This window comes from Globicephala melas, chromosome 11 (genome assembly GCF_963455315.2).
Source record: "Globicephala melas chromosome 11, mGloMel1.2, whole genome shotgun sequence".
In the NCBI taxonomy this organism is placed as follows: Eukaryota; Metazoa; Chordata; class Mammalia; order Artiodactyla; family Delphinidae; genus Globicephala; species Globicephala melas.
Window position 1 is genome coordinate 81809709 of NC_083324.2, and position 22650 is coordinate 81832358.

A 22650-nucleotide genomic window follows, 5' to 3' on the forward strand; every position below is an offset into this window, starting at 1 on the left:
ATTATCTAGGATAATCCTATTTATTTATTTGGCCAAGCACAGCATGCGGGATCTTAATTCCCCGAACAGGGATTGAACCCATGTCCCCTGCAGTGGAAGCACGGAGCCCTAACCGCTGGACCTCCAGGGAATTCCCTAGGATAATCCTATTTAAAGTCAGTGCCATCTGCCACCTTAATTCCCATTTGTTATGTATCCTAACATATTCACAGACTCCAGAGATTAAAAGGTAGACGTAAGTGGGGAGGCATCATTCTGCCTAGCACAGTAAGTGACAGTATTTTTAGAATTTAACAGAATGCTATATACTTTCTGTTCTGGTGGGAAGACGAACATATGGACACACTACTGTATGTAATTTCTTGGATTTCATATACTCCCCTAAAGCTCATATAGACCTGGTGTAGATGTTTACCTCTGGGACTACAGAAAGCAAAAATTGACTGTTTACAATAACATAAACTCTCAAATACAGCTATCTGTTATTTTTAGTTTTCATTCTTTTACATTAAAAAAATTTTTGCTTTTGTTCTTTATATGTATTATTTGAATGTTTATGCATTTTTTGGTGTATGTTGTGTGTGCATATTTATGTGTTGTGTTGGGAATGGGAAGCCTGGTAGTCATTAATTACACAAGATTATAGACTATTAGTACTTTTTTCCTACCAGGGTTGAAATCCTAAAAATATGTTGTAAATACATTCTTAGTATTTGTTCCATATGGGATGCCATTTATGGCAGTTTATAAACTTAAGCAGGTTTGTGATTATGAGAAAAGTGTCAATTTTCATGACTGTTATACATGTATACATAGGACAGAAGAGTGGTGGTATGAATTATTTTCACTTAAAAAGTTTTTTTTGGGCTTCCCTGGTGGCGCAGTGATTGAGAGTCCGCCTGCCGATGCAGGGGACACGGGTTCGTGCCCTGGTCTGGGAGGATCCCACATGCCGCGGAGCGGCTGGGCCTGTGAGCCATGGCCGCTGAGCCTGCGCGTCCGGAGCCTGTGCTCCGCAACGGGAGAGGCCACAACAGTGAGAGGCCCGCGTACCGGAAAAAAAAAAAAAAAAAAAAAAAAAAAAAAAAAAGTTTTTTTTTTTTCTGACTAGGGCAAAATAATCATAACATCCACCCTGAGAGAAAATAACATAATTTAAGGGAGAGGAGGCACCAAAATATTTTAAGGGTATTTCTTTCCTGAACTGCCAGTGGGTTCGGCAATGGTCTAACTTTTCATTAGCCAAACCTTGGAAAAATTCTCCTTACAATTAAATGGTCCTATCCTGGAACCAGTGATATTCGTTTTTCAATTTCTATGCACATTAACTGTGCTGCTCCCATTAATATAGAAGTTATATTGCTTTATTCAAATCGAATGCATGTACATATTTTTCTTACTACCACACAGCACTAACAAGGCATTGCCAAGGATTTAAGAGGATTTTTTAAATCCTCTTCACTTTTCATGGAGTCAGTTCGTAGAGCACACATCACAGCAGTTCAAATGATACTTACATGTCCACACTTGGCTAGCCTTGTAGCCAAAGTGAGCAGTGAAAGCAAGAGAAGGCTATGCTACCATTTACCTAGAAAGTAAATACATATTTTATTTTCATAACAATATGTTGTGTACTTCAAGTGTTAGCACCATACAGCAACAAATTCGTTTCAATAAAATAAAATTGAGTCTATTATTGCAGTTATATTAGAGACGAATCATTACAGCTCCTGTGCTGAAAAAGTGGGTGGCTCTTAAAAGAGCCTTTGAGACTAACCACGAAAAGTACTTTTTTGCTGGGGTCACTTGGAGCTGGTGTACTTGGTGACAGCCTTGGTGCCCTCGGACACGGCGTGCTTGGCCAGCTCCCCAGGCAGCAGCAGGCGCACGGCCGTCTGGATCTCCCTGGACGTGATGGTCGAGCGCTTGTTGTAATGTGCCAGGCGCGACGCCTCGCCCGCGATGCGCTCGAAGATGTCATTGACGAAGGAGTTCATGATGCCCATGGCCTTGGACGAGATGCCAGTGTCCGGGTGGACCTGCTTCAGGACCTTGTACACGTACACAGAATAGCTCTCCTTGCGGCTGCGCTTCCGCTTCTTGCCATCTTTCTTCTGGGCTTTGGTCACCGCTTTCTTGGAGCCCTTCTTCGGGGCGGGAACGGACTTGGCCGGCTCAGGCATGATGAACACTACGCCAAGTTAAAGAAAAAAGTATGTCGTGGAAACATCACTCAGGGTATTTGTAGAGCTAGTATGCAAATATGGTATTTAAAACTTTACACTTTGATTGGATAAATTTTCCACGTTGTTCGGTGGTATGCAAATTATGTGACAGCAGGTCTCCTTTTTAATTGGTTGCAAGCTTTTAGACCCTTTTAACCAATCAAACAGTGTAATTTACAATTCGGCTTCGAAGTATAATTGCTTCTCATTTGTTAAGAAAATTTGTACTTTCGTTTCGCTGCTTCTTTGCTAAGCACCTTGATTAGATTGATGAGATGTCGGGACGCGGAAAACAAGGTGGGAAGGCTCGTGCCAAGGCTAAGACCCGTTCTTCTCGGGCTGGGCTTCAGTTTCCTGTGGGCCGAGTGCACCGCCTGCTCCGGAAGGGCAACTACGCCGAGCGGGTTGGGGCCGGCGCGCCGGTGTACCTGGCGGCGGTGCTGGAGTACCTGACGGCCGAGATCTTGGAGCTGGCGGGCAACGCGGCCCGCGACAACAAGAAGACGCGTATCATTCCGCGTCATTTGCAGCTGGCTATCCGCAACGACGAGGAGCTCAACAAGCTGCTGGGCAAAGTCACAATCGCTCAGGGCGGCGTCCTGCCCAACATCCAGGCCGTGCTGCTGCCTAAGAAGACTGAGAGCCACCACAAGGCCAAGGGCAAGTAAACTGCAGTATTCAAATTCTTGATCTTTGAGGAATCAATCTTAACCAAAGGCTCTTTTCAGAGCCACCCACGTATTCATTAAAAGGGCTTACATTTTCCTTATTTAAGCAGGTTGTTGAAAGTGATTCTCATCACATTTTGTCAACTTAGAAGATGTATTTTCTATGAAATGCAAACTAATCATACTCTTTAAAGTAATCAAAGTACTCTTTAGCTAAGTAAAAATGATATAGAGAGACCTTGTATCACAAGTAATTAAGTCCATCAATGCTGCAAGTCCTCAGTTGTTAACCCTCAGAAAAAGATAATGGTACAATAATACTTGGTAAATGTTGAAAGTTTAGGTGCAAATCTAGTTGGTGACCTACAAGATCATTTAAACCACTCCTTTAGTACTATCTCATGTTGAAACGAATTGTTTTGCATCCTAATGGGACAAGTTGATCTGTAATTCATACTTGTTTTTAATAGCCAGTCTCAACTCTACTGAGCTGGGCCCTAATTAATTGTAAATACTGGGCCCCAGGGACAGCGTCCCTCCTTCCTGACCACCCCCTCGTTGGAGTGCCGAGGCCAGTCAGCCCCCAGCTCTGGCGGCTCAGCGTCCCCTCGGAAGTGACTGCGAGTCAAGCTCCCCACCGGCCCCCTCCCCCCTGGTCTCCCTCCCGCCAGGGCCGCTTCGTGCGCGGTGCCGGTCGACCCCTCCTCAGGGTGGAGGAGACCCGGGCCGACTCCGCTCCACTGACCTACCGCTGCCCGACTGGGACGTGGCCGAACAGCCGGACACAATGAGAAGCTGACAGTCTGCAACCCGGAAGAGAGTCCTCACCAGAAGGCGATGATCCCGGCACCTAGATCTCAGACTTCCAGCCTCCAGGACTGAGAAATACATTTCTGTTGTTTACAAGCCCCCACCCCGTCCCGTTTATGGTACTTTGTGACAACAGCCCAAACTGACTTAGCACTCTTTTTTTTCAAGTACATCGAAGAATTTGTGGAGCCCATCCATTTTATGATACAATTTCCCAAATAACCAATATGCTCTCTATACACTCTGATTTGTCAACATTTGTATTTATCAAAATTGTTATTAAAAAATAACATATTATTATTTTTTCCTAATAAATTGTTTCCAATACAAAAAAAAAAAAGAATACAATACTGCATAGCCTGGAGCTAGAATTTGTTTAGGCAGAGCTTAACAAAGGCTTCAGCATGACTTTACGGGACACACTTGTGTACCATTTACAAGTTTTGAGTTTTTCTTAACACCATTTTACACGAAGCTCAGTTGACATTGTGAAACGTAGTGGGGTGTTTTTATGTGAGAATGTTATAGTTAGTGAAAAGTAAACATTTGTTAATATAATAGCAAGCATGAAATTAATCAGAGTTAATGGTTTTAGTGCATTCCGAAAATCTCCAAGAATTGAGGCCTGTGCAGGTTTGGGGTTGCTACCTGCCTCAGAAAGCAGAGGGTTTGTCTTCTGGGAGGACAAAGTCGTCCTCTCCTCTGATAAAACCTCTCACACAGCTGGCTTTGGCATCTTCCATGAAGAGGACTTCAGAGATGGAGGACTCATGCAGCTGGGCTTTCATTTGAGGTAGAGAGAGAAGACTGTGGTTATAACCACAGTCTTCTGTCCAGAGTGGGGTGTAGTTACCTCCAGAACTTTTCACTGTTAACCCAGTCTGGGATTCATGGTAGTCATACAAGTAGATTCCTTAATAGTAAATAATAATAATAGTTTCCAAAAAGTTTTATTTCTTTCTCCTTTCCTGTCTCCCCTCCCTCTCTTTTTGAATATGGCCCTAAAGAACCCTCAGACATATGATAAGATCACAAGGTATATAGGTGTAAATTCTTTAGTTTTTGTAAAATCTGAAACTTACATATATCTTTAAAACACAATGCATCTTAATAGTAGAGATTCCTTTCTCCTCCTGTGGCCACAGCTCTTACCCCAAGCCAGAAAACTGACACTGGTGCATGATAGTTTGGAATGCAGTGCAAGGGCTCATCATAAGACTTAAGGGCAAGCCACGTTAAGTCTTATGGGGAAGGTAGAGGAGGATGTATTCAGGGGGCTGGAGTTCTGCTTTCATATGATCTCTGGACCCCTAAACTGATGGTTCTCAATTCTATCAGACCCAACACTCTTTTTCTATAACAAATACTGTAACTACCCCCTTTACTATCCTGAAATGAAATTCATAGATAATATAATCTATCAAAACACGACTTACCTGTAATATAAAAGGGGAAATAAAAGGAAAGTATTTTGTTATTTTAAAAAATCTCTAAGAGTTTAAAAAGAGAAAACAAGAAATTGACGTAAAATTAGCCTTACTACATTTGAATGAGGGTATAAAAATCTCTTGGCCAATCACATCCAACACGCCTTTTCAAAAAGTTGATCAAAAGAAAGCCAGTTTCAGGTACCAAAGTTTAAAAATTTTATTCTGCAAACAAGATTAAGCATTGTAATAATTTGTGTTAAGTTCTGCGGAGAAAAGCCAAAGAACATTGTAAAGAAACAGCATAAGGAAGATAAAGGTGAGAAAGGGTTGAAAACAGCCATTCAAAGGGAGGCTGATGTCGGAGAGTGAACCTCGCTACCAATACCTTCACTGCGAGCCGCAAGGAACAAATGCCTTGTCCAATCAAAATGGAACTCTTTATATACACCAGTGGGGAGGGGGGGGGCGGGCGGCAGGCTTTCATTTTTCCACCAGCTAGCTGCTTTCGGGAAATCTGTCATGGCTCGTACTAAGCAGACCGCTCGCAAGTCCACCGGCGGCAAGGCGCCGCGCAAGCAGCTGGCCACCAAGGCGGCCCGCAAGAGCGCGCCGGCCACGGGCGGCGTGAAGAAGCCGCACCGCTACCGGCCCGGCACGGTGGCCCTGCGCGAGATCCGCCGCTACCAGAAGTCCACGGAGCTGCTGATCCGCAAGCTGCCGTTCCAGCGCCTGGTGCGCGAGATCGCGCAGGACTTCAAGACCGACCTGCGCTTCCAGAGCTCGGCTGTGATGGCGCTGCAGGAGGCGTGCGAGGCCTACCTGGTGGGGCTCTTCGAGGACACCAACCTGTGTGCCATCCACGCCAAGCGCGTCACCATCATGCCCAAGGACATCCAGCTCGCCCGTCGCATCCGCGGGGAAAGGGCGTAGATTTGTTTCTCCCGATTAAGTGCCAACCTCTGAAAAACCCAAAGGCTCTTTTCAGAGCCAACCACCTTTTCTGTGAAAGATTCCTGTGCACTGGGACCTCCATTCCGAGCGAGGAAATAAAACTGCTCCTCCCAACCTCCGCCTCTGGCAAAAATGGTGTTACAAGTTCTTTAAGATTAATTGGGTGGCTCTGAAAAGAGCCTTTAAGGTACTCAAGTCTTTTTTTCTTACTTCTTTTTGGGGGTCGCCTTTTTTGGCTTGACCGCTTTAAGCTTGGCTACCTTGTGCTTATGAATTCTGGCCTTGGCTGGACTCTTGGCCATCTTCGGTTTGGCTGTCTTCACCTTTTTCGGGCTCTTGACCACTTTCTTGGCCCCGGTACCTGCTAATGGTTTCTTTGCCTTCGGGGTCTGCTTAGCGGTTTTTTTCGGACTGGCAGCGCCTGTGGCCTTCTTGGGCTTCTTTGCCCCAGTAGCCTTCTTGGGGTTGGTCGCGCTCGCTTTCTTGGCTTTGGGCTTGGCTTCCCCGGTGGCCGACTTCTTGTTGAGCTTGAAAGAGCCCGAGGCGCCAGTGCCCTTGGTCTGCACCAGGGTGCCCTTACTCACCAGGCTCTTGAGACCCAGCTTGATCCGACTGTTGTTCTTCTCCACGTCGTAGCCGCCAGCTGCCAGCGCCTTCTTGAGCGCAGCCAGGGACACGCCGCTGCGCTCCTTGGAATCGCCGACAGCCTTGATGATGAGCTCGGACACCGGGGGCCTGGACGCCTTGCGCTTCACGGCACCAGCAGACTTGCGAGCCTTCTTCTTCACAGGCGTCTTTTCCGCAGAAGTAACAGGAGGCGCAGCAGGTACGGATTCAGACATGGTTGTTGGTGTGGATGCCTAACAGTAAAAAATTAAAGACTCAGAGTTGAGTACCCAGACCGAGAATGTGTGTGTTATATATACACACAGCGCCACTGCGCGCTGATTCGTTCCCAGCTGGCTTCCAGCTTGAAAGCAACCTAGTCTCAGCTCTGTCTCGGAGTTGTGTTTGTTACAATTCAGGAAAGCAAAAAATTAAAAATCTCCTGTGGAGGAACCACACCAGTTATATTCTACAATGAATCGGGACAGCTCAAGCTTTGAGACCTTTACAGTTCCTTCTTCCAGTTTTTATCACTTTGGTCTCAGCCTTTTTCAAAATCCCGACACTCCTACAGATTCACAGGTCAGAGAGACAACTTTTTGAGTTTCCTTTAAAATATAAATTCTTCTCTTTGTGTCTTCAATCCTTGCTCTCAAGTGACATTCTCAAGTATACATTCTTGGCTTTTCATGCCTTCAACAACTGCTTGATTCTCATTGACATTTACCTGGAAAATCTGTTTCATATGAGGAGAAATAACACAGGCTCTTTCAGGATTTCTGTACAAGAACTGTGGTAAAGGCTGCTTGGAATAACAGCAATATCTGATAAGAAAAGTCATTATTTAGCTTGGAAAAGTTTTATCATAGCTTTTTGTGACTATTTAGAGGGTTAGTTAATTTGGGAGCTTTAAGCATTCAAAATTTATGTAGGAAAATAGCAAAAGCAATAATCAATGATCCTCTTGATCTGGTAGTTGGGCTTGTGTTGCACTAGCTGATGGCAGAGGAGGTCCAGGTACATAAAATAGAGTTGGACCGCTTTATGGGGCTTTAAAGATTCACTTATTTACATTGACTTTATTAGGAAGGATCAGTTATTAAAATGTTCACAAGCTCTTGGGTTCAGGGTTCTGTCATGCTTTGGAAGATAAACTTTGGCAAAGTATCCAAGTGAAAGAATTAAGGAATATACACATGCACAATACTCCCACACATACTTATATAGAATTCCCTTAAGAGAGGGAAATTGAAAAGCATTTATATTCATTACTACATTTCTTATTTAAGCAAGGATATAGGTTTATAGGAAACACATTATAGGTTATGCGTTATGTTCAGTAGGAAATAGATTGATGGTAGAAAGTGCTTTGATTTTCTTCTTCAGGCCTGACTGTTTGTCTTTAACATAGGTTTATTTTGAAGCAGCCATGGACTTCTTTGTATTTCTGATAAACCTTATGAGTCCCTTCCCAGAATAATGCTTTTCAGTGCTTAAGATAATATACATAGGATTACAAAGGAAAACAGTTGTATTAAAATACCATTATCAAATTTATCAAAAATCCAAATTGGTGAAGTATTCACATGTGTTTCTTTATTAATACATTAAATAACAAGATTACCCATATGACCAAGAATTACTACAGTTTAGAAGGTGTAATATATTTAAACAATATTAGAGATTGAGATATTGACGGCTGCAACTGCAACATGGTTATGAATATAGCACAGGTCCTGCCACTCACACTGTTTGTTGCCTGCATTCACAAGTGGAGGAAATGCTAAGGTTCACTTGGAGTATAAAGTAAAGACAAAGAGAGACGTTTTGCTCAATACAAGTTTCCAGATGCTCTGAATCCATCTATATAGCCCAGGTTAAGAATGCCATTCTGGAATTTGTTTCTGTGCAGTGTAAACTCATAGAACTGCTTTGACGAACTTGGGCCTCTTCACAGACCATGGAGAAAAAGCCAAGGCTTTCCAAGTCAGCTGGAACTCAAGGGAATTAACCATAAATTAAATCTTTAGGTATTTATTATTTTGAGGAGTCCTCAAAAAGAATGTTTTAGTAAATTAGATAATCACTTAGACTTTCACTTTAGAGGAGTGAATCTTGAGTGGAGGAGTTGGGAGCAGACATGATACTATAATATGTCATAATAAATAATGCTGAGTGATTACTTATTTACAGATATTATTTTAAGAAATTTGGATTATCTCTTTTAAATTCAAGTGCTCTATAATTTACACTTTCTTATACATTTATCGATAAAAGGAAAAGAACTGAGTGTAAGCTGCCCAAGGTCACAAGCTAGTATGTAGAGAAGGCTGTCTCCAGAGCTTGACTGGCCACTGTAATGCCACCTGGTTGCAGAAATAGAATGCGGTGACAGATACAATGCCAGATACAAACTGTCCACAATTAAATATATAATCAAACCATAAATCTTAGACTTACAGCAGAACAAGGTTTTTTTTTATCACTTTGGGATATACATATTTATAAACCTCCAATGTAGCGCTCAGTGATTTTTAACCTGACTTGACCTCTTAAACGTGTAACCTTCTTATATTTTTAGTTCCCTCTGTGGGGTCATCCAGCCTGCATACCAAAGAGCTCTGCTTAGTTAACCAAACATAAATGGACAAAACTAATGGAAGCTTAAACAATAAAGATATGATTTATTTAAAACCGTATTTAAAGCATTTTATAAGGGACAACAGCGTGTACTAACTGATTATTTCATATTTTGGAAAGACTGAAGAACAAGTATCAGGCTTCTTTGTGGAAAGTGTATGATCTGTTGCCCCACTTAACGGCTGCCCGTATTGTACGGATGCACAAACACACGTATCCATATATAGGAGCATTTATTAAATCCCAACTCCAGGATCCACTGTCGCTTCAGGCGCCCCTCATAGTTGCTACAGCTCTGAGCAAGGGACAAATAAGCGAAGGGTGGGAACTGAATGTGGTCACCGCCCCTGCTCTTGCAGTTTTCAAACAGGTCCGTCACATTACTATAAAACTCCTAAGTGGCGCTGTGGAGATCACTTCGCTGCGGGTGTGATCGCTGTACTTTCGGGATGTCTGGGCGTGGTAAAGGTGGAAAGGGGCTGGGGAAGGGTGGCGCCAAGCGCCACCGCAAAGTTCTGCGAGATAACATCCAGGGCATCACTAAGCCTGCTATCCGTCGCTTAGCCCGACGTGGTGGCGTCAAGCGTATCTCCGGTCTTATCTACGAGGAGACCCGTGGGGTGTTGAAAGTGTTTTTGGAGAACGTGATCCGGGACGCTGTAACCTACACCGAGCACGCCAAGCGCAAGACTGTCACCGCCATGGACGTGGTCTACGCGCTCAAGCGGCAGGGCCGCACTCTTTATGGCTTTGGTGGCTGAACTCCTGTTGGCTATCTCTCTGAGCCTACTAAAACCAAAGGCCCTTTTCAGGGCCACCTATTCTTTCACTCAAAAGAGTTTTGCGCTTTCTGTTCTAATATTTTGTTAAGATGTTTGGGTCAAATACTGTTTACAATCTGTAAATTTAAGTTGATTTTATCTGATTCTTTTCTTGTATGTTTCAGATAGGTCGCTAAAGCTGGTCCATAACCTCAGGTCGAACTGTATATTCAATGTATTTAGTGTAGCTAGGAGACCAACAGGACAGTAAACTGCAGGTGACATTTTGCACAACTGTCAGTGAAAAAAGGTGGAGAACATCACAGAAGAGGTAAGAGGTAAACCCTGATGCTAGGAAAATGGAAAATGGAACGTAGACACTTCTGTGGGCTGAAGACATTAAAACAGTCTGCTTTCTTGGATATCACATGATAAATGGTGGAGGAGAAAGAGGGATGATCAATCAACATGAAATACGTCGAAGGCAGTCAAGTTCTACCAGAGAAACAATAAGAGTACTTGGAAATTAACATTGTGAATCAACTATACTTAAGTAAAATAAAAGAGTACTTGGGGTTTCCTCTTGTTTAAAAGTGGAATGGAGACAGGACAACTTGTCTCTGCTTCTCTGAGCTGTCTTCCCATGTCCAAAGCTACTGGTTTCTCAATCCAACAGAAGCTTTTATTAAGGTTGATATAAATGCTTGATATAAATATACAGGTTTATGTTTACCAACTTATTATGTTGATTCTTTATCTTGAATATTCTTAGACGTGATTACAAGCACATTTACCTTAAATTATAGAAGAGAGTTGCATAACACATATCCTGACAAAAAGTGCTGGACTGGGCCTTTCAAATCCAGGTCTTCCTGAGTCAAACCCCACCTTGTTCTCTACACATCAGGAAATGAGGCAAAATGAGCAGTTCTCAAGTGGGTTACCCATTTCCTTTTCTTACCTACTGTAAACTTTCTACCGTCTCAGGATTGTCAGCATGCCACTGTATTCTTTGGTGTCCTCAGAATGGGCTTTATTCTGTGAAAACTTCTTGGTTTATTGTGCTACAACTGGTATTTCTTTCCAGTGAAAGTGGTTCACTGTATTATAATAAGGTATAGCTGGACAGGTGGCTCCCTAGTGTGAGATAACATTCCTGGCTTGTCTAGGAGCAGACGGGAGTATGTGACTAAGTGCTCTTTTTGGAGTGTAAGTAGAAGACACTCCCAGACTTTAAAACCTTTCCTCTTCCTGCCAGCTATGAAGGTGCTGATCTTGTTTGACCCAGCAGAGACCATCAGGCTCTAGGGGTGGCAGAACAATGACTTGTAAGGAACAAGAGTTCCTGATTGATCAGGAGGGGCAGAGCTGCCTCACACAGCTGGACTAATCATAGTGTATCTGTTCCATGAACAAGACTGTCTTTAAGCTAACTTATTTTTCAGTCTCTGTTACAGCAACTTAACTTTATCATACCAAATACGGTTTTCTCAACTTATTTACCAGTATGACTGTCCTTCCATTGGCCAGAAAGCTCTTTCAAAGAAAGCTAATGCCAAGTGAGCCTCTCTCCTTGACATCTCTTCCACTGTGTTCCATGCTAGACAGAACACGGAATAGGGGCTCATTACACGTTAGAGATGGGTGGGTGGGCTATCCATATGTCTTAAGCAGTTGTAATCTGGATATTTCAGAGTACTGTTTCCCCGAGGAGAGTAGTTCTTAACATGTGGATCAGAAGCTCCTTTGAGAAACTGGTAAAAAGTACACATATTGGACATAGATATTTCATGGGGCTCATAAAAGGAATTCCCAGAGCTCCATGGATTCCTGTCAACAGCTTGGAGTCTAGGATTTTAGAGTCTGAGGTATAAAGATCCAAAATTTAAGGCTAGAGAGGAAAGGACAGACAAAACGCATAAAGAACACATTGAAAAAGAGTAAATTTGTCACCATTTATTCACTATGTGCAATAGACCTATATACTCTCGAGAAGTTAGATCACGTCTTAACACTTCATAACTCAGAACGCAAGATAGCCCATTTGGAAAAATTTTGATTCTCAGAGGCCTGAAGGCCCAAAATGACTGTATCTCATGAGATTCAAAAGTAAATAAAAACACTGGGGTGTTTATTTTTTAGCCTGATTAAGGAGGAAGTCCATGAATTTCTTCTTAAGGCCCTTTGAACTTGTCTTCCATTGCTAGTCTTGATAAATATATTCAACAGGGTCTATGTCATTGAATAAATCATTTATTAAGTTTACAAGAAACATTCCCAACACCCCTTTTCAGAGATAAAAAGGAGCTGGAAAGCTTGTACAGAGGGATGCTTATTCTTTGTCTCTGTGTCTTAACCAACCGCTCTATGCCTCTCTTTCCTCATAAATGGAGATAACAGTAGTTCCTATCTTACATGTTTGGGGGTGAATAACATTAAATATTTGTTAAGCATTTTGGCCAGTGCATGGCACATGGTTAATGCTCCATGTTTGGGCTATTATTATTGCTATTATAAGCATTCTTATTTCTCATGACATTTCTCAGAGGCCCAGAGAAAAAGAAAGTGGCATTTTGAACCATGAAGACATACACTTGAAGTCTTGAATTACCATTTTCTATCTTTGTGGTCTGTGGTAAATTACTAACCACTGTTCCCTTATCTGTAATGTAGGTGAAAATTCGTATTTTCGTGAGGACTGAGTGAAAACATAGGATTATGTGTTTATGCATATGTTTGACAAATATAGCTTACATATATTCTTAAGAAGTTGCAAGTGCATTAATGGAAGTTCTTTTGGATGTAAACATAAAAAAAAAAAACAATTCCAGATTATTTAAACAAAAAAAAAATTCTCTTGAAAGTTAAGTTTGCTGACCACACTTAAGCAATTAGTGAATACTCGGTCCTGTCTTTTTCTTCAGGTCCTTTTCCTAATTTCTAGGAAAACAAATCTGATTGATCCAGCTGGGCAGATGCCTGCATCGATCAAATATGATGGCCCAAGACAGAGGGTAAAAACATAATGGCCACACATGGCGCTCAGCCCTGAGTGGAGCTGTTCCTAGGAAAGAAGTAATAATTGAGTACTGAAGTTGTCCCAGATGGTGTCTGGGCCTCCCTTCAGTCCCATAACCCGAGTTCCCAGGAATCTCTATTAACTATATCCAAAGCTCATGTTTGTTCTTAGCCTTCTAGACATCACACCAACTTGGTCATGTCCTCCTTGGTGAAATACATGATTTTCTTGACTTTTTTGACTCCGCTCTCCTGATTTTCTCCCAAACTCACTCGTCACTCTTTAGAATCTTTTGCTGTCTCTTTTTCTCTAAAGTTTGGAATGCCTCCAGGATAAACTCACTTCCTCCATGGGTAATCTCCTATCTCATGCCATGCTGACAACATTAAAATCTCTATTTCCAAAATTTCCAAAAATTTCTATGCCCAGTCCCCATTTGCCTTTGAATTCCAGACTCACATATACAACTACTCACTTGACATCTACAATGGAGTTGCTAAGGGGATTTAAAAATTGTCATGTTCCAGTCTCAGAAAACTCATCCTCTCCTAGAATTCGTGATTATCCAAGAACTTTCTTAGCACTGCAGGGGAGTAGCTAAGCACAGAACCTCTGGAGGCACACTGCCTTGGGTCTAACAACAGCCCCACACTTTGCTCAATTAAAAGGAGAGAAAAGTTGCATCTAGATGATGTGTATGTTGAGCAGATGAAGTGAGTTTATGTTTCTAAAGAGCTTGGCATAGTTTCCTAAACATATAAAGGGCTAACAAATGTTAGCTACTTGATTCTTCACCCATAAAACCTAACTCTTCAATAAATCCTTTTGACTTTCTCCTCCTAAATCTAATTCTAATAATTTCACCAGAATTATTGCAATAAGCTTTCAATTTTATTCCCTGCTTCTTTCTACTTTTGATCCCATAAAATTCATTCTCCCCATAGTGGCTAGAGTTATTAAAAATTCTAAGAGTTTCCCATGACACAATAAGAATCTGGGTGCCTTCTTTTGGCCTATAAGGTCCAACATGTTCAGGTACCTGTTTAATCCCCAGCCTCATTTTTACCCCTTTACCTTGCTAATCTCCTAGCATACAGACCTTATATTCCTTGAGCACAAACTCCTCCCTGCCTTGGCCTGGAACTTTTATTCCCTGGGTTGTGGGTTCCCTTATCTAAAGCATCACGTAGTTACTACCACAGCACCTGGTTTTATTTCAAATAATTTCACAGGCCTCAGAACTTCTTTTGAAATATCTTGCTGAGTTATCAATGTGTTGATTATCTCTCTCCTCCCACTTGGATATCAGCCCCAGAAGATCAGCCTGTCTGTCTCACCACTGTAACTAAGGCCTCTCACAGAGGAAATCCAATCAATATTTGACAAAATACTGAATGGAATCGCTTCTCTACTGCCATTAGAGACACCTTCCTAACACTGGAGCCAATTATGTCAGTCCCTGCTCAGAAGCTTTCTATAAATTTTTGTCATCTGCAAAATAAATTTAAACTTCATTGTTTGGCGTCTACAAACAATGTGGAATCTACACCCTTCACCTTCTTCTATCATACAATTATCTTTGTCACCAGAAAGCTCATGTGGGCAGGGGCTTTGGTAGCTTGTTCTTCACCATATATTAGATGTTCTCAAAGCCTCCTACCAAACAAGCAGCACTGTATCTGCTGGGCACTTTTTAGTAAGCCGAGTTCTCAGATCTCCCCCAGAGCTAATGAACCAGAACTTGGGAATGGGACCAGCAATCTGTCCTTTAACAAGCCCTCTGGGTGATTCTGATGCACACTCAAGTGCTTTATGTCCTCAGTACATAATTTAGTGCTTGGCACTTGAATATGAATGAACTTGGTGGGTGCCCCTTCTGTCTGCCTAGAAGGCCCTTACATCAGGCAGTGCAAGTGCCTTGCCCGAAGTCATTTGCCCTCTTCCTTTCTAATACGGACTTAATTTTGTTGAGGTGTCCCTTTCCTCCCTGTCTTGTGCTCCAGGGAAGGCAGAGTCCCTCTCTTAGCCTCAGGAATGGGGTTCTGATTCAACCACATCAATCCTAAGGGTCCCATGTCCTCTTAGTAATGATTAATTTGGGGGGCTGGGTATACATCCAGTTGTTTGTGACTGTGAGAGCCTTTAACAATGGAGGCCAACTTCCCCAAGGATATAATAATGATTAAGCTGAAATTGAAGTTGTTGATCAATAAACTGTGTGTGTGCTGGGGATGGATGTGGAATCAGGGGCACTTCAGACAGAGAAAAACGGCAAAGGTCTGGAAAAAAAACAAACAACCAAAAAACAATGAAGCAACACAAAACAAAAGGGAGAAAAAGAATCCTCTGAGGTTGGGTTGGAGAGTTAGGTGAGGGCCAGACTTTTCAGGGCTTGGGGCCATAGCACAGATTTTTGATTTTTGTGAGGTGGGTGATTATCCAAAGGCTGTGAGCAGGTAAAAAACAAAAAGCCCTCACAGTGACTCTGGAATGGAAACTAAATACCCTATGAACAGAGGAGTTTCAGAATTACCTCAGACTAAAGTCAAGGTGATCAGAAACAGTCGAATTGTAATTCAGTAACCTGAAAATAAAGACTTGTTTGTATCTTCGTGCTTATTTTATTATCTACCTTTTTGAGACAATAAAATGGAGACCAGATAGACTGGCCCTGGAGGCTGGCTAGGAGTGTTTCTCAAGGACACTGATAGCAATGCTTGGGTGGATTTGGCATTTCCATTTATGGGTGAAGTACCCTCAACTGAACCTTTTTCTCCTGACTTCCTGAAGGACACCTCTACCTTGCAGTTTCCGGACAAATGAGGGAAGAGCCCTGCTCTTTATTTCCCGGGGTTTAATCTCTTGGGCACTATGCGATCACAAACCGTAGGCTTCCAAACCTCAGTGTTCAGCTCACAACATTAAAAAGCATCTCTACTTCCACAGTTCTTCCTCTCTGCGTTCTGAGCCGACCCTGGGTCCCTCTCTTCTTCCTTGCCAGGATCCCTCCACAGTTTCTGAACCGAGCAGAGGGAGGAGATATGGAGGCAGGATAGGGCGATGGGCTCAGAAGGGAGCTCACCAGGGACAGAAAAGGACAGATTGGAGGCGGCAGAGCCAATCTTTATATTATGCGGCTACTCTAGTGAGAAGACAGGCGGCTGAATACAGAATTCTGTGAATTTTACAGGTCTAGTTTGTAAAACGAGTCAGGAGAGTGGGGAGAAGACTGCATTCTTCAAACAAAAATCTAATGACCAGGAAAGAGATAAAAGAAAATAAAAAGTTAGTAACTATTTCCCCCTTACTGGAGAGCTGCAGCCACCCAACATAATATGCTTGTAAAGAATCTTAGATAAAATGTTCAGCCAGGACTTGAAAGCCCTAGGCAAAGGGCTGGGGGTGAGGGAGTGTGAGGAAAAGGAATTAGATCCACACAAATGAACCTAGGCGGAAGACCCTCCAAAGTCATACTAAGAAAGTTTCGGTTTTAGACGGTGGGATTTTCAAACATAACTGTGGTCTCCTGGACGTTACAGCCTGACGCTTTACATAAAACCAAGACCAGAGCTTCACAAAGCACCGATTCCAGCCCAGAGAGCACCCTGTACAAATTTTATAAAGGTGACCTAGAGCTCCAAGGATTGGGGTTAGCACTAAGTGGTTTCAGTGCACGTTCACTTTAGCCGTTGGGAACCCTCGTACGCGCAACAGTTGTCAGAAACCATATACAGTAGATTTGCCACCCGAGGATCTCTTGCTTTTTAAGTACTTTGCTAAGCGTTACCCCTGACACTAATTTAAATCCCAGAGTTCACGAAACCACACAAGCTAGTGCGCAGCTCTGATTGTGAAAATGTGAAATGGCTCTGAAAAGTGGCTATAAACATTTACTTGGAGCTGGTATACTTGGTGACAGCCTTGGTACCCCCGGACACAGCGTGCTTGGCCAGCTCCCCGGGCAGCAGCAGACATATGGCCGTCTGGATCTCCCTGGAAGTGATGGGCGAGCGCTTGTTGTAATGCGCCAGGCGCGACGCTTCTCCCGCGATGCACTCCAAGATGTCACTGCCGAACGAGTTCATGATGCCCATGGCCTTGCACCAGATGCCAGGGTCCGGGTGGCCCTGATTCAGCACCTTGTACACGTACACGGAGTAGCTCTCCTTACGGCTACACTTGCGCTTCTTCCCATCTCTTTCCTGGGCCTCGGTCACCGCCTTCTTGGAGCCCTTCTTTGGGGCCAGAGACTTCACTAGTTCAGGCATTGTACCGTCGATGTCTTCTAAAAGAAAAGAAAACGGTGTCCGTTCCACCGGATCCTGCTTATTTGTAGACAACGTTATGCAAATGAAGACTTAGTTATGCAATTGCTGATTCGTTCGTCTTGAGGTCTGCACGCAAATAAATCATTCCAGATATACTGTCTCACTGGTCATATCCTGAGAGTTTTCCAGCAATCAGGCCACCTTCTTTAATCTAGTTAACCTATTTTATAATGAGTTCTGATTCGTTTATAACAATTCAGAATAGTTTGTTAATTTTAAAAACTAAAAGTAACTCTCTCCAGTGTTTTGAAATATCAAGGAGGCAAAGCTCGTGGCACGGTTAGTCTCTGATTTGCAAGGCCCGTTTACAGCTCCTGGAAAAGCTGTATCTTTACATTTGAATCCAGTGAGAGGGAAAGGAAGAACTGAGAAAAAAATAGGCGGTGATCCAGACAATTCCGAGTACAGTGTTTCCCACTGTACAGAAAATGCAGAAATGCAGCGTAAAAACAAAGGGCAGGGAAATAAAATTACATCACTTGAAGGGAGATAAGAAAGAAAAGAATTTCATAGCCTATAGGGCTAAAAACCTTCGAATTGGAAAGGAGAAAATCACATCCAGTTTAGCCACAAAAGAGGGTCAGAAATAGTTATTCAGTCTAACTACTGAAATGATAAAACAAACAAAAAACCCAAAAACTTACTAAAAATTAAGAATCCGGTGTTTAACACATTTATTTTAACTTTATTTTTATTATTACCACCATCATCATCATCTTTGTCTGAAACCGGCTTCTTAGTTCTTTCAGTACCACCTTTCCTTTCTGCAGAGAGGTGTCCTCCCTGAATTTGACATTTTTTCCTAACATTCCTCAGGCTCCCCAACCTTCCGCCCCCCGCCCCCCCCCCCGCCGTGTTTCAGTGAAAGCTTCCTGAAATTAGTAACCTAGGTTCATAGCGCCTCCTAGTGACTTGTGAAGGCAAACATAAACCCCTTCAGGAAGGAAGCATCGTGAACCCAAGTTCTCTAGATATACTGTACACAGATTGATTGTGATTTATTTATTCAGTAATTATTTAGCATCTGTTACGTGCCAGGCATTCTACCAGGAACTTGGAATGTCCAAATATAAGCTTATAGTAAATGTTGTCAAATCGAAGAGGAAAACAGACACTGTGGAGGGTCAGGCATCCAAACAAAGAAGAGCCTTAGATTCCCTCTCTTTCCCTCGGGCAGTGAATTTCAGATATTGAAATTACCGAGACTATAAAATAACTATTTACTGGAAGTTTGAAGAAATAAAAATGTAATAATACAATCAAGGAACAAGGGACCAACAAAACCAGGCTAAATTTTAAAAAATAATAAAATAGAACTAGAAATAAAAAAGAGCTATATTCCATAATGATAAAATAAAAATCCACTGATAAGATGTAACATTCAGGACCTTATATGCACCTGACCACACAACCACTAACTATATAAGCAACAACTGGAAGAATCAGCAAGAGAACTTCAAGTTTACAGCTGTAGGGCAAGCTTTCCTATACTACTCTTATAAATTCACATAACAAGCAAAGAAAAACAGGTATGGTTATAGAAGATTTGGACAACACAGTGAACAAACTTGATCTATCTGTGATTCTTGCACTTAACACAAAGAGACTGTCCAATTTTTAAAAGCACACATTTAATAATTTCAAAAATTCAACACCGAGTTTAGAAAAAGTCACAATGGATACAAAAAAAACAGTTTCATATATACGGCACTCTTTTATCAGCTAATTAAAGAGCAATAGAAAATATTTTTTTTAAGATAGTAAAAATAAAACAATCTTCCCATATGCTTGGAAACTAAAAGTGCACTTCTAAATACCATGGATTAGAATATCATAAGGGAAATTATGTAATATTATGAGAGAAATATGAATAATACATATAAAATTTGTTGGATGTATCTGAAGCTGTACTAAAAGGGAAATATATAATATTATATGCATATATTAAGGAACAAGAAACACTAAAGATATGCAAACTAGGTGTTCAACAAAAAAAGCTAAAAAAAGAAGAGGAAAATAAATCAAAGTAGAAAGAATCAGCCTTAGAATTCTTAAAATGTGTTGTACTGTTGTGAATGATGTTCTATTTCAATTCCAGATAGGTCATTGCTAATATATAGAAAGGTCATGAATTTTTATGTGGTGCACATATTTACCAACCCTCTTGAGCTCTTATTAGATCTCATTGTTTATAGATTCTCATGGATTTTCACATTGACATATTATTTTAAATATGTCAACCCTGACCTGAAATTTAAAAAAAAAAAAAAAATTAAAGAAAAAAATGGAGATAATCCATAAACCACAAGCTTGTTCTTTGAAAAACCTTACAACAATAGACAAACATCTAGAAAAACTAATGAGGAAAAAAGAAGAGAGTGTGTGTGTGAATAAATCATAGGAATAGAAAAGGGAAAGTAGCTACCAAAAAAGAGATATAAAGAACCACAAGAATGCTATGAATAACTTTTACAAAAAATTAAACTTAACAGAAAAGGATAATTTTCAAGAAAAAAATTAAGTAATGGGTTGAATAAACAAGTTATGATTATGGAAATATGACAGGCAGTTAAAAAAAAAACTCTCCTGTACTCTTCAATCTAAATGATATCAAGCATAACTGGGTTTTACAGCTATTAATGAATTTAATTTAATTTAATTAATGAATTTAATTATTAATGAATTTAAGTAATTGATAATCCCTATTTTACAGAAGCCATTTCAATAGAAAAATAGCTCTCCTTTTTTTTCTTTTGCAATTGTGTACACTTACCTAAACTGGACAGGAACAACACAGACCTAGAACAAAGGGAGAAAGGAAGAGAGAGACAAGAGAAAATTATAGTCTCACTTTACTCATGAAATTCACTTTTTTTTTTAAAAGCTCTATTTGAAATGCAAGCAAATGGAAACCAAGAGACCATATTATTAAAAAAAAAATAGTATATCGTATAGGGTTTATTCCAAGGATGGAGGAAAAGTTTAACATCAAATCTGCCAGTGTAAGAAATTAATAGAGAAAAACTGTTATCATTTGCATAGGTACTGGGAAAATATTTGTTAGAATATGACACTCCGCCTTTATAAACATTTTTACCAAACTAGAAGAATAAGGAGTAGCTACTTACTTCATAAGGAGTAGCTACAGTGAGCACAACATTTAATAGTGTAATTTTAGAATGATTACCAAAGAGTCAAAAGAAAGACAAAAGTTTGGTGGTACTACGAGTCTATTCAACATGGCACCAAGGGTCTGGCCAATATCATGAGACAAGTACAAGTAAGAAGGGTAAGGATGCAACAAGAAAAGATGTTATCTTTATTGTCTGACAATAATATGTCATTGTAAAAATTCATGAAAATCTATGAACAAACAATTAGACCTTACAGAGCTTAAGAGTGTTGGTTGCTACATGAGCACCACATAAAAATTTATGGCTTTTCTGGAATTGAAACAGAAAAACCAGAAATCATTTACAACAGAACAACACTTTCTAAGGATTCTAAGTCCAGGAAAAAATATTCCACATCTGTATGAATAAAACTATGAAATGCGATTTGAGGATACAAAACAAGATTCACTCAAATTAAGAGACATACACTATACTATGTTTGTTTTGTGGTGACTCAATATGCTAAAATGTTTATAAACTCAAAAATAAGCTAAAAATTCAATGTTATGCCACAAAACAGCACTGTATTTTTGGTAAAGCACTGTAAAATTCATGTTAATGAGCAAAAATAGTGAAGATGATTCTCCGAAACAAAATAAAACAAATGAAAAAGAAAAGAAAAAAAAAGAAATAGTGGGGCAGGGAACCTAAGAGAGGCTAGGATCATCAGACCTTGAGCTGTCAGAAACTATATTAAGCATTTGTTCAAATCTTTGTAGGCAAAGGCAAGAAGAGGGCTCAAAGTAGCCTGGCTAGTTTGCTTTAAATTTTACCTGCTATGATTGATTCGGATTGCTTAGAGTTACCAAGAGATAATGTCTCTAGTGCAATGGTTTAGAGCAGGGACGGTGGAGCTAAGCTGCTTGGGTCAGAATCCCCTTTGTCATTTATTAATTAGATGACATTGGATAAATTATTTTAAGCTCTAAGTGACTCAGTCTATCTGGATAAAATTGGGATAACAATAGTTCATAGGTGTGTTACAAGTATTAAAGGAGTTAACATCTGGAAAGCACTTGGAAATGTGTCTAGGTGTATGCCAAAAGAAAAAAAATTTTTAAGTAAATAACTGGAGATGGTTGTGTGCAAACTGCACCCAGGGCTGCATTCTGTTTTGCGGGCCCTATGCACTTTTGCCTTCCTGGGCCCTCTCCTCCGTAAAAATTATAAGAAAAATAATAACATTATTAAAATTATATAAACAGTAAAATATTAGTATTACACAGAACGCTTTCATCGACCTAAAAGTTTATTTTAAATTCTGATTTTAGAAGAAATTAAAATATTTTCGTGAGCCTCTAAAAGTACTGTGGGCCGTAGGGTCTGTCTCTACCGTAGCCTAATAAATGTAGGCCCCGCGTGCATCTCAAGATGAAATTTAAAACACATATAGTTATTCAAGTGGGAAGTAATAATTCACACACACATACATATACACGCACTTAATCCTCACACAAAGTGCCCTAGAAATGTGTTGATAATAAATAGGGGTGGTGCAAGAAAGGTGTCCAGGGGATTAGTTATGAGAGAAAGCGTCAGCTCAGAAAAAGTCGAGAGAGGAGAAAAAAACTACCGGAGGGCTGCTGCCCTGTTTCTCGGTCTTCAAACTGCTCGGTTCCCCGTTTTAATCTGCGCACGTCCTCATGGACTGTTGGGACTCTCCAGTATCCAGCGGTGAAAAGCTGGGTTGGCAAAGCCTGCGCATCAGCAGGTGGCTGCCACGCGAAATCTCGCGCGCGCAAGCGGCTGGCGGAAGCCTGCAGCTGACTGGAGACCCCGGGGCGGCGGGGAGGTGGGGGGAGCCGAAGTGACGTAACGTGGCGTATGCGTAACGTGGAGCTCTGGGAGAAGCCGCGGAACGTGAGGTTGGGTGAGACGATCCAATGAGGGAGCCGGCGTGGAGCGGCGAGGCGGGACGGCCCTTGGACAGACCCTGCGTGGGGGGGCGTGGCTACGGGCGGGAGCAGACAGAGGCGGCGTGGAACGCCACGTTATTCTTTCCACCCTTGCGTGGCTGTACCGGAAGGAGGTGCCCATTT

The 22650-nt window shown here is 41.4% G+C and overlaps 6 protein-coding genes across 6 annotated transcripts; 3 read left to right on the plus strand and 3 right to left on the minus strand.

Annotated features, from left to right (window-relative positions):
- Nucleotides 1-1694: 1694 nt before the first annotated feature.
- Nucleotides 1695-2191, minus strand: LOC115866066 (histone H2B type 1-C/E/F/G/I-like). Its single transcript, XM_030881235.2, has one exon. The coding sequence runs from the start codon at nt 2181-2183 to the stop codon at nt 1803-1805; it is 381 nt and encodes a 126-aa protein (XP_030737095.1). The 5' UTR covers nt 2184-2191; the 3' UTR covers nt 1695-1802.
- Nucleotides 2192-2468: 277 nt separating this feature from the next.
- On the plus strand, nt 2469-3986 carry LOC115866058 (histone H2A type 1). The gene has a single exon (XM_030881226.3). It carries the CDS (start codon nt 2501-2503, stop codon nt 2891-2893), a length of 393 nt encoding a protein of 130 aa, XP_030737086.1. The 5' UTR covers nt 2469-2500; the 3' UTR covers nt 2894-3986.
- A 1666-nt stretch (nt 3987-5652) lies between these two features.
- Nucleotides 5653-6335, plus strand: LOC115866054 (histone H3.1). Its single transcript, XM_030881222.2, has one exon. The coding sequence runs from the start codon at nt 5653-5655 to the stop codon at nt 6061-6063; it is 411 nt and encodes a 136-aa protein (XP_030737082.1). The 3' UTR covers nt 6064-6335.
- Nucleotides 5792-7032, minus strand: LOC115866049 (histone H1.4-like). The gene has a single exon (XM_030881215.2). The coding sequence runs from the start codon at nt 6924-6926 to the stop codon at nt 6291-6293; it is 636 nt and encodes a 211-aa protein (XP_030737075.1). The 5' UTR covers nt 6927-7032; the 3' UTR covers nt 5792-6290.
- A 2479-nt stretch (nt 7033-9511) lies between these two features.
- Nucleotides 9512-10414, plus strand: LOC138842897 (histone H4). Its single transcript, XM_070046801.1, has one exon. It carries the CDS (start codon nt 9780-9782, stop codon nt 10089-10091), a length of 312 nt encoding a protein of 103 aa, XP_069902902.1. The 5' UTR covers nt 9512-9779; the 3' UTR covers nt 10092-10414.
- Nucleotides 10415-12045: 1631 nt separating this feature from the next.
- LOC115866068 (histone H2B type 1-L-like) lies at nt 12046-22383 on the minus strand. Its single transcript, XM_030881237.2, has 3 exons — nt 22185-22383; nt 20212-20237; nt 12046-17395 (listed from the first exon to the last, which is right to left on the minus strand). The coding sequence occupies exon 3, from the start codon at nt 17376-17378 to the stop codon at nt 17001-17003; it is 378 nt and encodes a 125-aa protein (XP_030737097.1). The 5' UTR covers nt 17379-17395; nt 20212-20237; nt 22185-22383; the 3' UTR covers nt 12046-17000.
- Nucleotides 22384-22650: the final 267 nt, after the last annotated feature.